The 15648-nt window shown below is 57.4% G+C and overlaps 1 protein-coding gene across 1 annotated transcript in view; it reads right to left on the bottom strand.

Annotated features, from left to right (window-relative positions):
- Nucleotides 1–3767: 3767 nt before the first annotated feature.
- HR (HR lysine demethylase and nuclear receptor corepressor) overlaps nucleotides 3768–15648 on the bottom strand; it is a 15950-nt gene continuing 4069 nt past the window's right edge. The window contains exons 5-18 of the mRNA XM_004707587.2: nucleotides 14251–14415; nucleotides 13009–13098; nucleotides 12715–12830; nucleotides 10666–10747; nucleotides 10099–10262; nucleotides 9776–9997; nucleotides 9439–9604; nucleotides 9178–9247; nucleotides 8831–8961; nucleotides 8581–8700; nucleotides 8389–8504; nucleotides 5797–5961; nucleotides 5175–5303; nucleotides 3768–4975 (exon numbers count right to left, since the gene is read on the bottom strand). Of these exons, the coding sequence (XP_004707644.1) occupies nucleotides 4913–4975; nucleotides 5175–5303; nucleotides 5797–5961; nucleotides 8389–8504; nucleotides 8581–8700; nucleotides 8831–8961; nucleotides 9178–9247; nucleotides 9439–9604; nucleotides 9776–9997; nucleotides 10099–10262; nucleotides 10666–10747; nucleotides 12715–12830; nucleotides 13009–13098; nucleotides 14251–14415 (1799 nt within the window). The 3' untranslated portion in view covers nucleotides 3768–4912. The remainder of the gene's footprint in view (nucleotides 4976–5174; nucleotides 5304–5796; nucleotides 5962–8388; nucleotides 8505–8580; nucleotides 8701–8830; nucleotides 8962–9177; nucleotides 9248–9438; nucleotides 9605–9775; nucleotides 9998–10098; nucleotides 10263–10665; nucleotides 10748–12714; nucleotides 12831–13008; nucleotides 13099–14250; nucleotides 14416–15648) is intronic.

Genomic DNA, 15648 nt, shown 5'->3' with positions numbered 1-15648 from the left:
TCTGAGCTGAGTGTCATGTTTCAGGCAGCGATGGTGGTCTTGAGGATGGCCAGCCTAGGGCGGGGTGGGGGCGGGGAGCCCCGGGGGTTGGGGGCTAGGTGACCTGCTGGCCAGTGCCCCCCCACCGGGCTTTGGCTGCCTTGGCCTCTATCTTTTAAGACGTCTCCTGCCTCCAACCTCATTCATTTCCTTTAGCGCGCACTTGTCTGTACTGGTTTCGATGGTGATGGTGACATAACACTGCCTGCAGGGTGCAGAGACAGCCCCCCCGCAGATGGCAACGATGACGTCACGGCGAACCACATGACGTCACAGGCGCTTTCAAACTGTTGGCACAGGTTCCGGCTTTGCCCAGGACGGTCCCTTTCCGAATAGCTAGCTTTCTTACAGGATGGCCTGGCAGGGGAACACCTCAGCCCCGGGTAGGAGGAGAAGGTTCTAGTGGGAGAGGTGGAGATGGACGTAGAAAAGGGGTCTGAGGATTATAAACCAAGTGCGCAATGGGTGGTGTGGGCAGGAGGTGTGGCAGGCGCTCCGGGAAGGGATGGCCGAGGTGGGGCGGGGCTGGGAGTTAGCTAGGGACCAGACTGAGAGGGCCTGGAATGGGCCGTGGGAGCCTGTCAGTCCTGTGTCATGCTCCTTCCTCTGTTTCCTCCCACCAGCACACAGGGCCTGGCACACTGAGAACAGGGTGTGGGCTGTTTGGGTGAGTCTGAGTCTCTCCCAGTCTGACCTTTCCTCCTCAGAGCTTCCTCTCACCTCTCCATGGGACAGGAAGGCTGGCCAGCTGGAGAGGAAGGGATGCAAGCCAAGTCCCCACTCCTCACCCCCCCTTGGGCCTCCTCTTTAGGCTCTTAGGGCCCCTGGTAGCACAGTGAGTTAAGTATTGGCCTACTAACTAAAAGGTAGCACATTCAAACCTGCCGTCTGTGTGTGTGTGTGTGTGTGTGTGTGTGTGTGTGTGTGTTCCGCCCCATGGGGTCTCTGTGAGTTAGAAGCAACTTGGTGGTGGTGAGTGGGGTTTCATACCTGTGGCGGCTGGGCCAAGCATGGGATATAGTCAGAAAGCACTGCCCTCCGTTGCTCCTGGCTTGCTCAGTGCCCTTGGGTAAATCGTGGGCCTCAGTTTCCTCATCTGTAGCATGGGGAGGCTTGTTGGGGGAGTGGGGTGAGGTGCTGTGGGAGCTGTCCTGAAGTCTGTCCAGTGGCCCGCAACCCACCAACCCAACTTACTGGGGCATAAGCCCCACCCTTGTGAAATGTGCTTACAAGGCCATCGTAAAACTCCAGTCACATGCATCTGCTTCTGTAGGCCTTTCTCACATACCGACACCAACTGCAAGTTCCCTGGAGGTAGGGCCCTGTGTTCAGCTGTAGGGCCTCCCTGGTGGGCTCGTGACCTTGGGTGACCCTCACCTCCAGCCAAGACTCCCTTACCCCCCAGACGGCAGAACAACTTGACAACTTGTCTGCTCTGTGTGTGTATCCCTTGGTTTTCCCATCTGTAAAGTGGGGACAACGTTGGTCCCAGACGCCTTCCTGCCTTCCAGGGATGATTTGAGAGAGGGTGAGGTCATGTCTGGGCAAGACTCTGAGAACCACAAAGGCGGCCTAAGATAAACACCAGACAGTCTAACTGCCTGGAAGAGCAAAGCCTACAACAAACCACGGCTCCACTTCCCCGTTAGTGCCAAGGAAAAGGGTTCCTCTTCCATCAAGCAGCCTAATCACCCTTGTGGTCAGGATCACGTGACGCCGTGGAATGCGTGTGCGCAAAGGCCCCTTGCAAACCCTGAAGGGCTACCAGAGTCCGAGGGCCGTGGAGTGGGTGTTTCCAGCCTCCTCCTCCCAAGTGTTGAAGGAGACAACAGAGACCCCCCTCAAGGCTCACGGGGCCATTGAGGCAGGGAGAGGGAATGCTGAGGAGGGTGAGGGGCTGTGGGAGGAGGACATCCAGGCTGAGGCAGCAAGGAGCCCAAGAGACCCAGCCCAGGATAGTGCCCTGGGACCACCACCAATGCAAGGGCTCTGTCAGCTTAGGTCTGGCCTTCCAATCCCGGACAGGGAAGAAAACTGGCTGTGTAGCACACAGGGAATACCCGGTGCTGCAGACAAGAACAGCCTGACTGGTACCAGCTTCTTGCAGGAGAGAAGCCTGGGCCAGCGATTTCAAGGTGCACACCTGCATGTGTGTATGCGCACAAATGTGGGCAGGAAGGCCTGTGGTGGGCAGCGTGAGACAAGGGCTGTGACGTCAACCCTCCCTTCTGGTGGCCTAACCAAGTGGGAAAGGCGAGGAGGGCCACCTCAGGCTGGGCTCTGCCACCAGCTTTCTGAGTGGCTTTTGGAGGAACTGTCTACCCTCTAATCTCACGCATCTGTGCAGATAGGGCACTGCTGGATCCTGGGGCAGAAAGGGGGCATCGTGGAAAGCCTGCTGCTTAGCACACAATGTGTCCATGTTGACTTCTTCATTTTGGTAAATGGACTAGGGTCCTGTGAGATGTTAGCCTTAGGGAAGCTGGGTCAAAAGGGCCATTGGAGACTTTCTATACGATCTTGTAACTCTTTAGTAAGTCTAAAATTCTTTCAAAATAAAAAACCTAAGCAATTTACAAGAAGAAATGAAGTATTGGATTCGAGTGGGTCTGCGTGCTTCGAGTTCACATCTGGCTCTGAGGGGTGCGCGTTTGAGACTGGGCCAGTGAGAGGGGCTGGAAGCAGAGCCGGACCATGGGGGATGCCGGAAAAGGCTGGGAGAGAAGCAGGGGCCCAAAGGGTAAATCTGGGCTGGGGACAGACAGCTGAGCCTCTGGGGAAAACGTTGCCACTGAGTGCTCACCTGGACCAGGTTCATCACCAGGGCTAGTTCTGGGATCAATGGACACGGATTCACCTGGTGACAGGGTGTGGACCATGATGCAGGGAGGTGGCGTGCAGATTGGGGTGAGCTGGTGACCCATCAGTCCCTACCCCTAATAGAAACAGTTCAGAAGAGCACCATCTCTACAGCGAGGACGCCGTGCCTTGGGCTCAGGGGTGACAGCAGGGTGGGGCTGTATAAGGCGGGATGTAAGTGGGACAGGTCATGCAGTGCTACTTGGAGCAAGTTCAGTCATCAAGTGCAGAACGTTGGAAGGAGGACAGGAGGGCAAGCTCATCTTCAAGCTCCATTAAAAGCTAAGGCTGTAATGCAAACAAGGTGGCTTGAGTCAGAAAATTTGATTCAAATCCAGCTGGGTGACCTTGGCTAACTTTTTAACCCTCACCTGCCTGTCTTCCTCTCCTGCAAAATGGAAACAAATAGTATCGACCTCACAGCAGTGGTCAGGGACTCAATGAGACCACCCAGTGCAGTGGCTGGCCGAGCGTAGGACTTCCCTATTTCTTTATTCCATGACGGGGGATAAAAATAACCAAAGTTTGGGAACACAAATGAAGACAGTTTTTAAAGGATGGGGTGGGGCGGGGCGCACTCTAAAGCAATGCAAAGCTCCTGCGTGGAGGTCCAGCCACAGCCATTTCTAAGGAAGGTGAAGTAGCGACACAGTGACGACACAGGTTGGCGGCAGACAGACACTAAGCGCAGAACACAGCAGTTCACCTGTGTGTGAAACATTCTCGCTGGAAACCCTGGAAGGGAGTGCACCAAAACACTCCTGTCTGGAGTGTGTGTAGGGGGTGGGGTGGGGGGGGAATAAGGGGAAGGATGGGCTTACCAGTGACTTTTTCTTATTTTCTAAATTTTTTGAAAGTATATTAACATGTAAAATTTTAAAAAAATTTTATTTAATTAAAAAAAAATCCCCGAACCACAGCAGAAACAATTAGGTATGACAACAGATGACGCGTGTCTGGGGCAGAGATGGACAAGGGAAGGGGGCGGCGGTGGGAGGGGGTGCAGGGGAGGCAGTCAGCTGTCTGAGGCACCCTGGGTTGGTTTCCCTCGGCCACACATACGGATGTCCAGGTTGGGTCAGACTGGAGAGGTGGCCGGCCTGAGGTTCATAGCGGGGCTTGGGACTCCAGGATCTCCGAAAGCCAAGGCTACACAGGGAGGCAGTGCTGGAGAGCCCACCCCCACCCCACCCCACCTAGGTTCTGCCTCCAGGTGGTTGGGGCTGTCACCAGCCATCTTTGGTGGGGCGCAGCCCCACAGCAGGCTCAATCGCTACAGACTCCCCCGGGAAAAAACCAGGAGATAGAGGCGTTGGGGGCCCGGTACTCAGGTCCCAGCCCAGTCCCATATGCCCCTCTTCCAGAGAAGATTCCCATGCCCAGCCCCCTCCCTGACCCCGTGACCTGCATCAGCAGTCGGCCTGGCAGCCGTCACAAACCAGCAGACTTTAATGGAAATCTTGGGGGTGGGGGGCGGCACGCCCAAATTACTCCCTCCAACCAAGCCTGGGCAGCCCCTGACCCTCCGCCCCCGCCAGCTTCTCAGCTCTTTGGTGAGAGGGCAGATTCAAGGGCCCCTCATCCAGCAATGGCAGCAGGGCAGAAGGCTGCCCGGGAACCCAGTGGGGACAAACGTGGGGACACAGCGCTCAGGGCACAGGTGGGAGCAGGAGGTGACGCAGAAGAAAGAGGTTTGCTAAAGCCAGAATGATCCCCAAGGTCCCTCGAGGGTTAAGGTGGGGGCCCGGGCCCGTGGAGGATGGGGGCTAAGCAGGTTCCAGCCTCAGGAAGGACAGGTGGGAGCTTTGGTGGCACTACAGTTGTTGGCTTTAGTGCTCAGGAAGGGGTGTCCTATTTGTGCCCCAGAGTGGTGCTTGTGGGATGTGCCCCAGAGTGGTGCTTGTGGGATTGGCCCAAAGCCCCCAAATTCCCAAGCACCCCTCCTTGCTGAAGCTGTGCCTGGCTGAGCACCTGGTATACCAGTTGGTTCCCCGCCCTTGCCTGGGGGGCCCCCCTATTTAGCCTCTTGCAATGTTCCTACGGCCACCTTCACTGCTTGGAACACAGCCCAGTCCATCTAGAAGAGAGAGGACAAGGAGGGTTCAGTCACATTCCTGGGCCTGGCCCTGGGGTGCGGTGCCCTCCCCTCTCCCACTCAGAAGAATGCCCTTCCTCCGCCCAGCCAGCTGCTGCCTCCGCACAGAGCTGGAGCGGCCACATGCCCGGAAAGGCAGAACCTGGCAGGCCACCTGCCCTCTGGCCAGGGTGACCCTCACCTGTGTACAAAGCAGGCGGCGGTCAGCGGGCAGGCTGGGTCCCTGGTGGCAGAGCTGAGCAGAGAGGGCCGATGTCTCAGGGGATAGGAAGTGCTGAGTGACACTGACCGTACTGGCCAAGCCTTGCACCTGTGCGGGGAGGATGTGAATGTGTGAAGGTCATCGGGGCTTGGGATCACAGATCCTCTCCCTGTCCTCTGTGCCCGAGGCCTAATTCCTACAATACCCCCCAGCTCCAGCCACCCAGGTCTTGGAGAGCAGAGTCTCTAGATACAGCTACAGGCACCCCCGAAGGGTGTGCCGGGCTAAGGATGCCCAGTCGGGCACAGGCAGGAGGCATCCAAGAGCATAAACACCTCAGCATGCAGAGGGGCCAGGACGAGACACAGCTCGCTTGCTTGCTGGGCTCCCAGTTTGGTTCCTTGCTACCCAGAAGACACTCCACCATTCTTTTACTTAGTGGACGAGCAGCCCCGCTCCCTGTCCCGGGCTGGCTGGGAGCATGGAGGCCGCTCGCTGGAGGACTCAGCGGGGTTGGAGGAAGCCGTAGGAATGCAGGGTCTGTCTGTGTTGTCTCTGCTGTTCTGACCTCCCCACAAAACCCCATCCCCTGGGGGAGCACCTGGTGGGGTGCCCCTGCAGGCACCAGCACAGCCTCCCCAGGGGCCTGCAGTAGAGTCCAGCAGCTCACGCCCCACTCCTCCCTCAGGCGCCGCCGTAGCCCTGCGTCGAGGTAGCAGCTGCCCGGGACCCCAGGCTCCAGGGTGCCTGCCCCAGCAGGACACACCTACAAGAAGAGAAAGGGGGGTGAGCAAGGGGGGAAGGTAGGACGAGGCTGTGGGAGGACAGGGGCATGGACTTCCCAGGAGAGAGGAGCACGGGAAAGGGCTGACGTGGCTGAGACTCGGGGAGCAGGGAGGAGAGGGCAGGGAGGAGAAAGGCCCCGGAGGGCTCATGCTGGAGGGATGAGAACTGGCGAGGAGCCTCCAGCGAGGGAAGGATTGAGGGTTCAGAGCACGTCCTCCATCCCCACTTGCAGCGACAACCCTGTGGGACCAGAGAGAACTTCCCCTGAGGCGTTTCCAGACCGTAACTCTTTACCGAAGTGTAAAGCACCTTGTCTTGCCCCCAGGTTCTGAGCCAAAACTCCAAACTCACTGCCATCAAGTCCCTTCTAACTCATAGCGACCCAATAGGATAGGACAGGACTGCTTCGATGAGTGTCCATGGCTATAAACCTTCACGGAAGTAGAAAGCCCCATCCATCTTTCTTCTGTGGAGCACCTGCTGGTTTCAAACTGCTGACCTTGGGGTTAGCAACCCACTATGTAACCACCATGCCACCAGGGCTCCCAGGTGCTGAGCCAGAGGGTCTAAATGCCTGCTTTTCTTGGGACTATGTGCCTTTGATGGAGTCTCTGTCTGGGCAATGCAAATGACTAACACACTAATGAAGTGGCTAAGCAAAATGGCACCTGGGAAGATACATTGACTTCCAGAAAATTAGCCGCTGAGGAGCCCGGGGGTGCATGGGCTGACTCCGACATACACCGGCTTGCCGTGGCTCAGGATGGAAGGGACGGCAAGTGGTTTTCGCTCATTTGCTTTTCAGATGCTTGCGAATTGTCTGGGTCCCTGTCGCTGAGCCCCCTGATCCCTCTCAATGGCACACCTTTCTCCCAAACCCAGGCAAACAGCCTGGAGAATCCCGGTCAGTGCCTCTACTGGGAGCTCTTAGCCCAAGTGGGTGGACAGGCAGGCCTGTCCGGGCTGCGGCCCCTGGAGCGGGCACAGGGATGAGGGGCCTTCACCAGCCCAAGCAGACCTGGGAGCTCTTGGCAGGCAGGGACCCATGAAGGCCCGAGGAGGAAGTGCTGCTCCGTGAACATCGGCAGCATCGTGCTCCAACTGGCCACCAGCCTCCTGTGGCCAGGACCTGTCACTGCCCCGGGGCTGAGGGGTATGAGACTGGGCCTTGGGGGAGAAACTGGCCCGTGGACCAGGCTGGAGTCCACGACAACCCCAACCTGGTGCCCAGACAGATCCCTTTCCCTGCTGAGGTTCCAGGCGCCCCACCCCCCACCCTCCACCCCCGGGGCTAGAGCAGTGTTCCCAGGCCCACCCAGTGAGAATGAGTCCTCTGACCTTCTCCATGAGTCACCTGCTCTGGCCATACAGGACTTCCCAGGGCCACCTCAGACCACAGCCAGTCACACCCAGACTAGATTAGGCCATCTGTTTATGAAGGCATGCTCTGTCTGTTCCCCTCCGTGTGAGCATCTACGGCGTGCGTGTCTCTAGATGTGTCTCTAGATGTGTGTGCCTGTGGGCAGGAGAGGGGTATCGGCAGCCACAGTGGGCGTGCACATGTGCGTGTGCGTGGGGGGGGGTACATGCCTGGGTTCACATGTGCGCCTCAGCAGGGGTGGATGTGGTAGAAGTCTTTCCCCCAGGACAGTCAGGCTCAGGGCTCAGCTGGACTTCGGAACTCCTGGGCCTGCCCTAACCTTCATTCTAGGCTTTTACCAGCTGCCCCCATCCTCACTCCCCACTAAATCTTTCTGGAGTTGCTTATCTCTTGCCTGCTCTTGCCAGCCCTCCTCACCTTCTCCTTCCCCGACCCTTGCCTTGGCCTCGCCTCTACCTCCACCTGCCAGGCTGCTTCCCCCAGCCCCCCCGACCTGCAGCCCCCAGAAAGCCCCTCCTTCCAGAAGCTTTTGTCACAAAGTGTACACGGTGGAAAGGGGACAATACAGGACGGCAGCTCCCACTGGCCGCTCATCCCTTCTCCCAGACTCCACCCAGCTGCCTCCCCAAGGAGGCGGGGCAGACAGACTCAGGTCCCCGCGCTGCTGCCAAGGAGCCTAGATTCTCTTCTGCAACCTGGAGCTAGCTGCTCCCGCCTCAGAGGGCACCGTGACAGCTCAATGAGAGGGTGGGCACCTTGGCACACGCCTAGCATGTGGTGGGCACCCAAGAAGCAACAGGATTGCTTCCAGGACATCATTCAGTCCAGACTCTGCTGTCTCCCTTTCTCAGGACCCCATCACATGACCCTAGTAGTGGTCTTCTCTGTCCCATCTGTGTGGAGTGACCCAAGGGAGTAGGCTGGGGCAGCACTAATTCATCCAGAAGCACACCAGAGAGCGTCTCTGCCTCAGAGACCCAGGGGGGCAGGGGCAGAGGAGGAGAGGGCCCCCAGCTCCTTCCTCACCATCTGCAGAAAGCGGCGGATGCGCTGAGCGTCCTGTGCTCTGAACACGTGCCACACGGCGCTGACCTGGCTGCCCGGGGACCAGAGTCCTTCCCCGTCCAGGCCGGAGAGGAGGTCTAGGGCAGAAAGGAAGCTCATCAGGAGTGGGTCACAGCCCCTGGCACCTGTCCTTGTCTGCAGCCAGGTACCCACCTTTCTGTACCCGGTGCCAAGCCGGCAGTGGGGCTTCTGCATGTACCAGGAGACTGACCAGGTCAGTCACCTCCACAGACAGGTTCTTGGTCCCCAGGTGTCCACGGTGTGGGCTCACACCTGGACAGATAGTGGAGAATGAGACAGGAGAAGGGGCCCAGCCAACCCCCGCTCCCCCAGCCGCCCCCCAGAGGAGACACATGCAGGAAGGCACAGGACAGCAGTGGGTGGCCTGGTGCCCAGAACTCACCATAGGCTGCCCAGAGCCGGGGCTGTAGCGGCTGCAGGGCAGGGCCCGGCGGGAGGTAGGAAGCCAGGTTGAGTTTCCCATGGTGCGCACAGTACTCGGGGAGCGGTAGGCTGGCAGCCAGGTTCTCCACCCTAGGTATGTGTGGGGGAATCAGACCCAGTGTTCCCAACCCAGGCACCAGGTGTTCCAACGAAGCACCCCCTACCACCCAGGTGACCCTAGCACACCCTTATGGAGAGCTGAAGGACCCCAAGGGAAGGGACCGAGAGAGGAGGGTGGAGCAGGCGGGGGGTGGGGGGGTGGGGGGGGTGTCAGGGCGTGCTGGCCCCTTGGAGTCGTATACCCACCTGCCACTGTCCTCCGCTCCTAGAGTTCGGTGCAGCAGAAGGAGAGAGCCCTCCTCGGACTTCGGGCGGACTGGGGAGAAAGACAGCATGGCTACTGGTCCAGGGAGGAAACTCCTTGCCCCTGCCACCATGCTAACAACAAATGAGGCCTGTGTGGGCTCCAGGCCTTGGGTCCAGCCACCACCAGGGTCACTCTGGGACTCGCTGCCACGCGAGGGAGCAGGCGTCCAGCTCCCCCTAGCCCATCCCTGAGGTACTCACTCTCAGGCCTGGAGAAGCCCTGCCAGAAGGCGGCGCTGCCCACACTTGTGGGCTGGGGAGGCCCAAGGGGTGTCAGCGCCTGCACCTGTCCTCCGAGCGCCTCAAGAGCTTCCATCCCCCAAAGGTGGCCCCGCAGTGTCCTTTGGATCCCAGACACCAGCACAGGCTGTGAGGGGAACAGGGAATAAGGAGGATGGAATGGAGGGTGGAGGGGGTCTTGCAGGGCTAGGTTGGGCTTGCTGCAAAGGGAAGCAGACAGCCCAGCACAGGGGCCAGGCCCCGCTGCTGTGAAAGGGCCCTGAGGGGCCTTGGGGAGAAAGGGCAGCCGAGAACTCACCTGACCCTGCCTCCAGTGCTCTTGGAAGATGCGGAAGCCACGAGGAGGCCTGGGCTCCTGAAGCCACAGCAAAGCCCCGGGGGGTGGCAGCCTGGGCCTCACCGGTGAGAGGGGCAGGCCCAGGCCCTTAGCCCGCAGGCCCGGCCCCAAGGCCTTCTCCTGGATCTTCCGCTCTACCACCTGTGCAATGATGCTGTCTAGGATGTTGGTGATTCGGTCATCCTGTGTGTGGGCGGAGGAAGGGGTCAGGGAGGCTCCGGGCTCACCCAAGCCAGCAGCCTCTGGGCCCCAGCTCCCAGTCCTCCCTCGGTGCCCCTGCTCACGCTGGACAGGGCCGGAGTGACGGGGGCAAAAGCCATGTGTATCCGCTCATGTCCCAAGCAGAGTTTGACAGCAGTGGAGGCGAGTAGTTCGCAGAGAGAAGGACAAGGCAGGGGGCCTCGGCCGGTGCGGTCCTCTGCCGGGCTTTCAGTGGAGTCTGGGATCTCTGTGGCCAGACGGGAAGCAATGGGAAGAAACTTCACTTTTCCCTCAGGCTCCATCACCCACTATTCCCTGTCCCCATCTCCTGGCCACACCGCACTGACCTGTCCCACTCTTCTCTGGATATACACCCATCACCCCCGACCGCCCACCCCCAACCCCGCAACAGGTTCCCTGGTGGCAGCCCCAGCCTCTCTAGAATTCGAGATATAGAAGGGGGCCTTGGGGTGGAGCTGATTTTAGATTTTCTTTAGATTATTGTAGAAGGACTTAGAGGAGTGACAGAGGTGACCGAGGGCAGTGGGGTGGGGGTGGGGAACCTCATGGCATCTGCTGCCACTCATTCCCCTCTCTTGCTTCAAACCCTGGCCCACGTTTCCTCCTCCAAGGCACAGGGAGCTGCTCACCTTCTTTGATGTCCTTGGTCCTGTTGGTATCCCCGTTGCAGGCAGGTTGTGGAGCCGGGGGTGTTTTCTCTGGTGGCTCCTTCTGGAAAACCCCACCACCACCCCCCCCAATCCAACCAGAGACTTAAAAATGGCCAAAGCAACTTAATTCAGCTCAACTGACAAGTATGGACAAGGCGCTCACACACAGCTCTGCGGTCTGTTGGCAAAGAGCACGTGGTGGGTGGGGAGATGCTGCTTGGGGAATTTTGAGCACAGTACAGTGGATGCTACCATAAACCCGGTGCCATCAATCGGAGATTCCGACTCACAGCGACCCTGTAGGACAGGGTAGAACTGCCCCTGTGGGTTTCGGAGACTATCGCGCTTTATAGGAGCAGACGGCCTCATCTTTCTCTCATTGAACGGCTGGTGGATTCAAACCACCCACCTTTCAGTTAGTGGCTGAGCTTAGCCACTATGCACCACTCAATATGCATGGAAAGCAGCATGCTAATGCTGGCATCATACACGCTCACTGCCATGGAATTGATGCTGACTCAGAGTGACCCTATAAGGCAGAGTAGAACTGCCCCTGTGGGTTCCCCGGACTATACATCTTCCGTGGAGCAGAGAGCCTCTCCTCTTTCTCTCTCTGAGTGACTGGTGGGTTTGAACCTTGCAGTTAGCTCAATGCATCACCCACTGTCATCGGGCTTCTTGGTGGCATTACAAGTCTTATTATTCTTTTCCTTCTACTTGTCTAAATTTGCCAAATTTCCCATAATGGGTCAAAAAAAACCCCCCAAAACAAACAAACCACTCACTCCCGTCGAGTCGATTCTGCCTCACAGTGACTTTATAGGACAGAGTAGAACAGTCCCTAGGGGTCTCTAGGACAATAACTCTCTAAGGGCAGCCATAGAAAGCCTCATTTTTCTCCTGTGGAGTGGTTGGTGGTTTCAAACAGCCGACCTTGGGATTAACAGCCCAACACATGAAGGGAATGGCACAAAATTCCGTCTATAAAAGGTTTCTTGACTGAACAAGTTTTGTAGTAAGACATGTACCCCAAGGGGCTTTCACACATGCATGCTCAGCTCCGCTCTGAGTTGGGCTCAGGGAATGCTGGGCAGGTGGCCTGGCCTGGCCCTGCCCAACAAACACCCTGTCCTGATGTGGCAAGTGCTGAGCTGGTGGGCAAACCGGGAGAGAGGAGTTACGCCCAGTGAAGAGAGAAGCCGGGAGGGGCACGCTGGAGCACCCATCTGTGGATCCTAACCACTGGGAACAGCGGGGAGGGGACCCACATATTCACCCCGATCTCGGAGCCCTCATGAAGAGAAATGCATAAAATGGAACAGCAAGAATAAAAATAACGAGAGTGTTCACACTTTGTGTAGAACATAACCAGTGTCCCTGAGCAACCTGCTTAGAAATTGCTGGATGCGATCCAACCGACTGCGTACACCTTCACCCCAAACAGGTCTTTTTTAAGGTACAAAGGGAAATGCTGTAAATAGCCTCGCTGTCTGAGAGCATCGAAAATTCGGTTGTGGCAGATGTCATTAGGTTAAAATGTAACACCTTTTCATTCCATCTCCCTTTGGACCCATTTTAAAGTCGTTTCAGTTTTTTGTTTCAGTGTTTGTTTGGTACAACTTTCTGTCTATGGAATCTGGGATAGGTCGATCTATGGAGGCCATACCTGGATAAGGGCGTGGCAGGGGAGGGTGGGGGAGATAGGGAGCTAACGACCAGGAGTATGAGAAGATACGTTCTGACATTGACCGTGGTGATGAATGCACACATCTCCGTGTGATTGGATGATGAAATTGTATGCTTTGACAAAGATGCCAAAAACTACTTCACAAAGTGATTGAATGATTGAATTGGAGGCTATGTGACATAAATGCTAATAAAACTTTTGAATAAAATAAAGATGAAAAAAACATTGTTTTGAAAAGAAAAATGCCCAAAGTCTGACAAGTTAGTAATCTACAGCTACCCCACCCAGTGCTGGGAACCACCAGGCACACCTCTGTCACCATTCTCTCACGTGGCTCTTACCTGCTGGCCCCCATCTCCAGAGGCCCACACCCGGGCATCCGCTTGGCAGGGGCAGTGCCCCCGGATGTCAAACTTGACCCACACCTGGTGCATCGCTGTGCTCAGTTCTGCCAAAGCTGTGGGGTGGAGCGGAGAGGCAGAATCTGGTGCTAAGTGGATCTGGGAGCTACCCTGGGCAGCTCTGTGTCCCTAACCAGGGAGGGGACTGGGCCCAGGATGAAGGCCATGAGTACAGGAAGCTCGCCTCCCTCAGGAACTGCCCACTGCACTCCACACCCCTCCAAGATGGCTCACCTTGGCTCGAGACAAACTGGGTCAGCATCAGGGAGCAGGCTCTGTGCCCAGCCTCCTGGGCACACTCCTCAGTGGACGACTCCTGAGAGCCTGTGGGGTGGGAAGGGAGAAGCTGCAGGTCAGGAAACTAAAGTAACCAAGGTGAAGTGCAGGGAAGTAGATCAAGGACATGCTGTCTAAACCAGGGGGCTCAAAGAGCTGTCAGAGACAGGCTTTGGGGGGAAGGCTGGTTAAACAGCGCCCCAGACTCGCTAGCTTGCACAGCGCAGAGCTTTAAGGAGCTGACAGGCACTGTCAGACCCCAGGGTGGCCACCCAGCATAGAGCGTTCCGAACCAGATTTGACCCTGAAATCCTTTGGAAGCATTGTCTATGAGAGCAGGAACACTGAGAAATGTCAAACCCTGGTGTGACCCAGTTGAACGGGGGCCGGGGAGAGAAACCAAGAAGCGTGGAAAGAACAGGGCAGCCTCAGAAGGCCCACCTCTAAATCCTGGCTGCCACACTGATTAGCTGGGTGACCTTGGCCAAGTCACTTACCCTCTCTGAGTTTTGTTTTATTTTAAATCTGTAAAACGGAGGTGCCAATACCCACCTCACTGTGCTGGAAGGTTTCAAAGGGAGAGGGCTGGACACAGAGGGAGGCATCCTGTGAGTGTAGGCAAGAACACAGGCTTGTCCCTCTGGTTTGTGGAGAGGGGAAAGTCGGCTCTAAGGTGTTCAAGAGCCCCTGGGGGCGAAGTGTTCAGCCACTGGCCTGCTAACCACAAGGCTGGCAGTTTGAAACTACCAGCCGTGGCACCGGAGAGAGATGAGGCTTTCTACTCTGTAAAGAGCTACAGCCTCGGAGGGAGGTGCAAAAATGAGGAGCTGATACCAAGGGCTCAAGTAAAAAGCAAATGTTTTAAGAATGATGATGGCAACCAATGTACAAATGTGCCTGACACAATGGATGGATGGATGGATTGTAATAAGAGTTGTACGAGCGCCCAGTAAAATGATTTTTTTTAAAAAGAGTTACAGCCTTGGAAACCCACAGGGGCAGTCCGCCCTGTCTCACAGGGGTGCTGTGCGTTAGAATCGACTTGATGGTGGTTACACTTTGAATGTGGACTGAGCCTGGGGCTCGAACTGGTGGGGAGACCATCTGGGGAAGTAGCAGCCAAGAAATGGCTACAAACTTAGAACAGCCCAGCAAGGACTTCCTTCTCTGCCTGCAGCCCCACCATGACTTTTTTCCTACCCGCTTTCTCCCTGGTCCTCCCAGCGCCCATCATGCGACCGCAGGCGACACACAGCCGATGGCTGCAGCGAGGGCATCGCCAGTGGGTGTTGAAGACTCCATGGTGGCACCGGCTGCAGCTCCGCACCCCACCTGGGTCAGCATCTGTTCCGGTTGGCCGCTGGCCTGGGGACCACAGGAGAGAACAGTCAGAGGACCCACCCCAGCAAGGACGCAGAAAGGCAGGGAGCAGCTTCCCCTCAGGGATTCCTCAAGGACGAGGGCACATAGGCCCCCCACAGACCCTCCTTACTTAGCCCCAGGGGCTCCCCATTGGTCCAAAACCCAGACCACTGCCAACACATCCTTCATCCCCTTTATGCCCAAATCCTGTGTGCTCAAACCGTGGGATGGGTGTTGGGGTGGGATGCACTGCAGGGGACTTTTCAGAAGAGGAAACCTTCGGGGGCTCCCCACCCAAAGGAAAGGGCTGTTGATTTTAAGAGCAAAGTTTCAAGCTAAGCCTGGGAGGCCTCCCTTCACTGATTCATTCAACAAACCCCCATAGTGGGGGTCGCTGTGTCCTATGCGGGCTGTGGGAGATCCCACGCTGGTGCAGCCTGGGTCCTGGCCTCCCCAGAGTTCACAAGCCAGCAGTTAGGGCCCCGGGCTGAGAAAGCACACCCAGGACTGGAGCCATAGGGGAGGCTTCCGGGGGAGGGGGGTGGTGGCAAACGATGAGTAAGTGTGCTGTTCACCAGGCAGCAAGGGAGGAGAAGGCCATTCCGGAAAGAGGATGGGCAAGTGCCAAGGCCCGAGGGGACGGGCAAGCTTGGTGATCGGGAAGGACCGTGGTGTGGAGTGCCTGGAATCCAGGGTGTGTGCAAGGGAGGAGCATGAGTTGGGGGGCCTGCTGATGAAATGCGAGGGGACTGGCCTTTCTGGGGCCAGGGAGCCACTGTGGCCCTCCACCCAGGAGGTGGAGGGAAAGACAGGATCAGAGGTGTCCCGAAAAGGAGGGCTGGAGTCCGAGAAACCAGGAGTACCCTGTGCTCTCTACCAGCCTCGAAGATCAGCCCCAAGTCTGCCAGCTGCTCCCCCCTCCCCAGGACCAGCACCTGAGCACCCCAGTCTTCCCCAGCCACTCAAGTCCCCAGTGAGCCCCCCACCTCTGAGTGTGCTTCCAGAAATTTGGCAGCCAGTCTTGTTTCCCAGCAAAGCCACAAGGCTTAGCGAGCTGCACTGGACCAGGTTTTATCCCTTCCCAACACCCCCCTACGCACGCACGCACGCCAGAAACTTCATCCGCCATGTGGACTACAGGCTCAGCTGGGAATAAGGCGGAGTGGGACAGGTGGAGGAATAGGATGGTGACCCTGGTCGCTGGGGCAGGAGAAGACTCACAGAGAAGACCCCCCC

The sequence above is a fragment of the Echinops telfairi genome, unplaced genomic scaffold, assembly GCF_000313985.2.
Source record: "Echinops telfairi isolate 266 unplaced genomic scaffold, ASM31398v2 ScPeMD7_9;HRSCAF=40, whole genome shotgun sequence".
NCBI classification, from domain to species: domain Eukaryota; kingdom Metazoa; phylum Chordata; class Mammalia; order Afrosoricida; family Tenrecidae; genus Echinops; species Echinops telfairi.
This window is presented reverse-complemented; position numbering and strand designations above follow the sequence as displayed.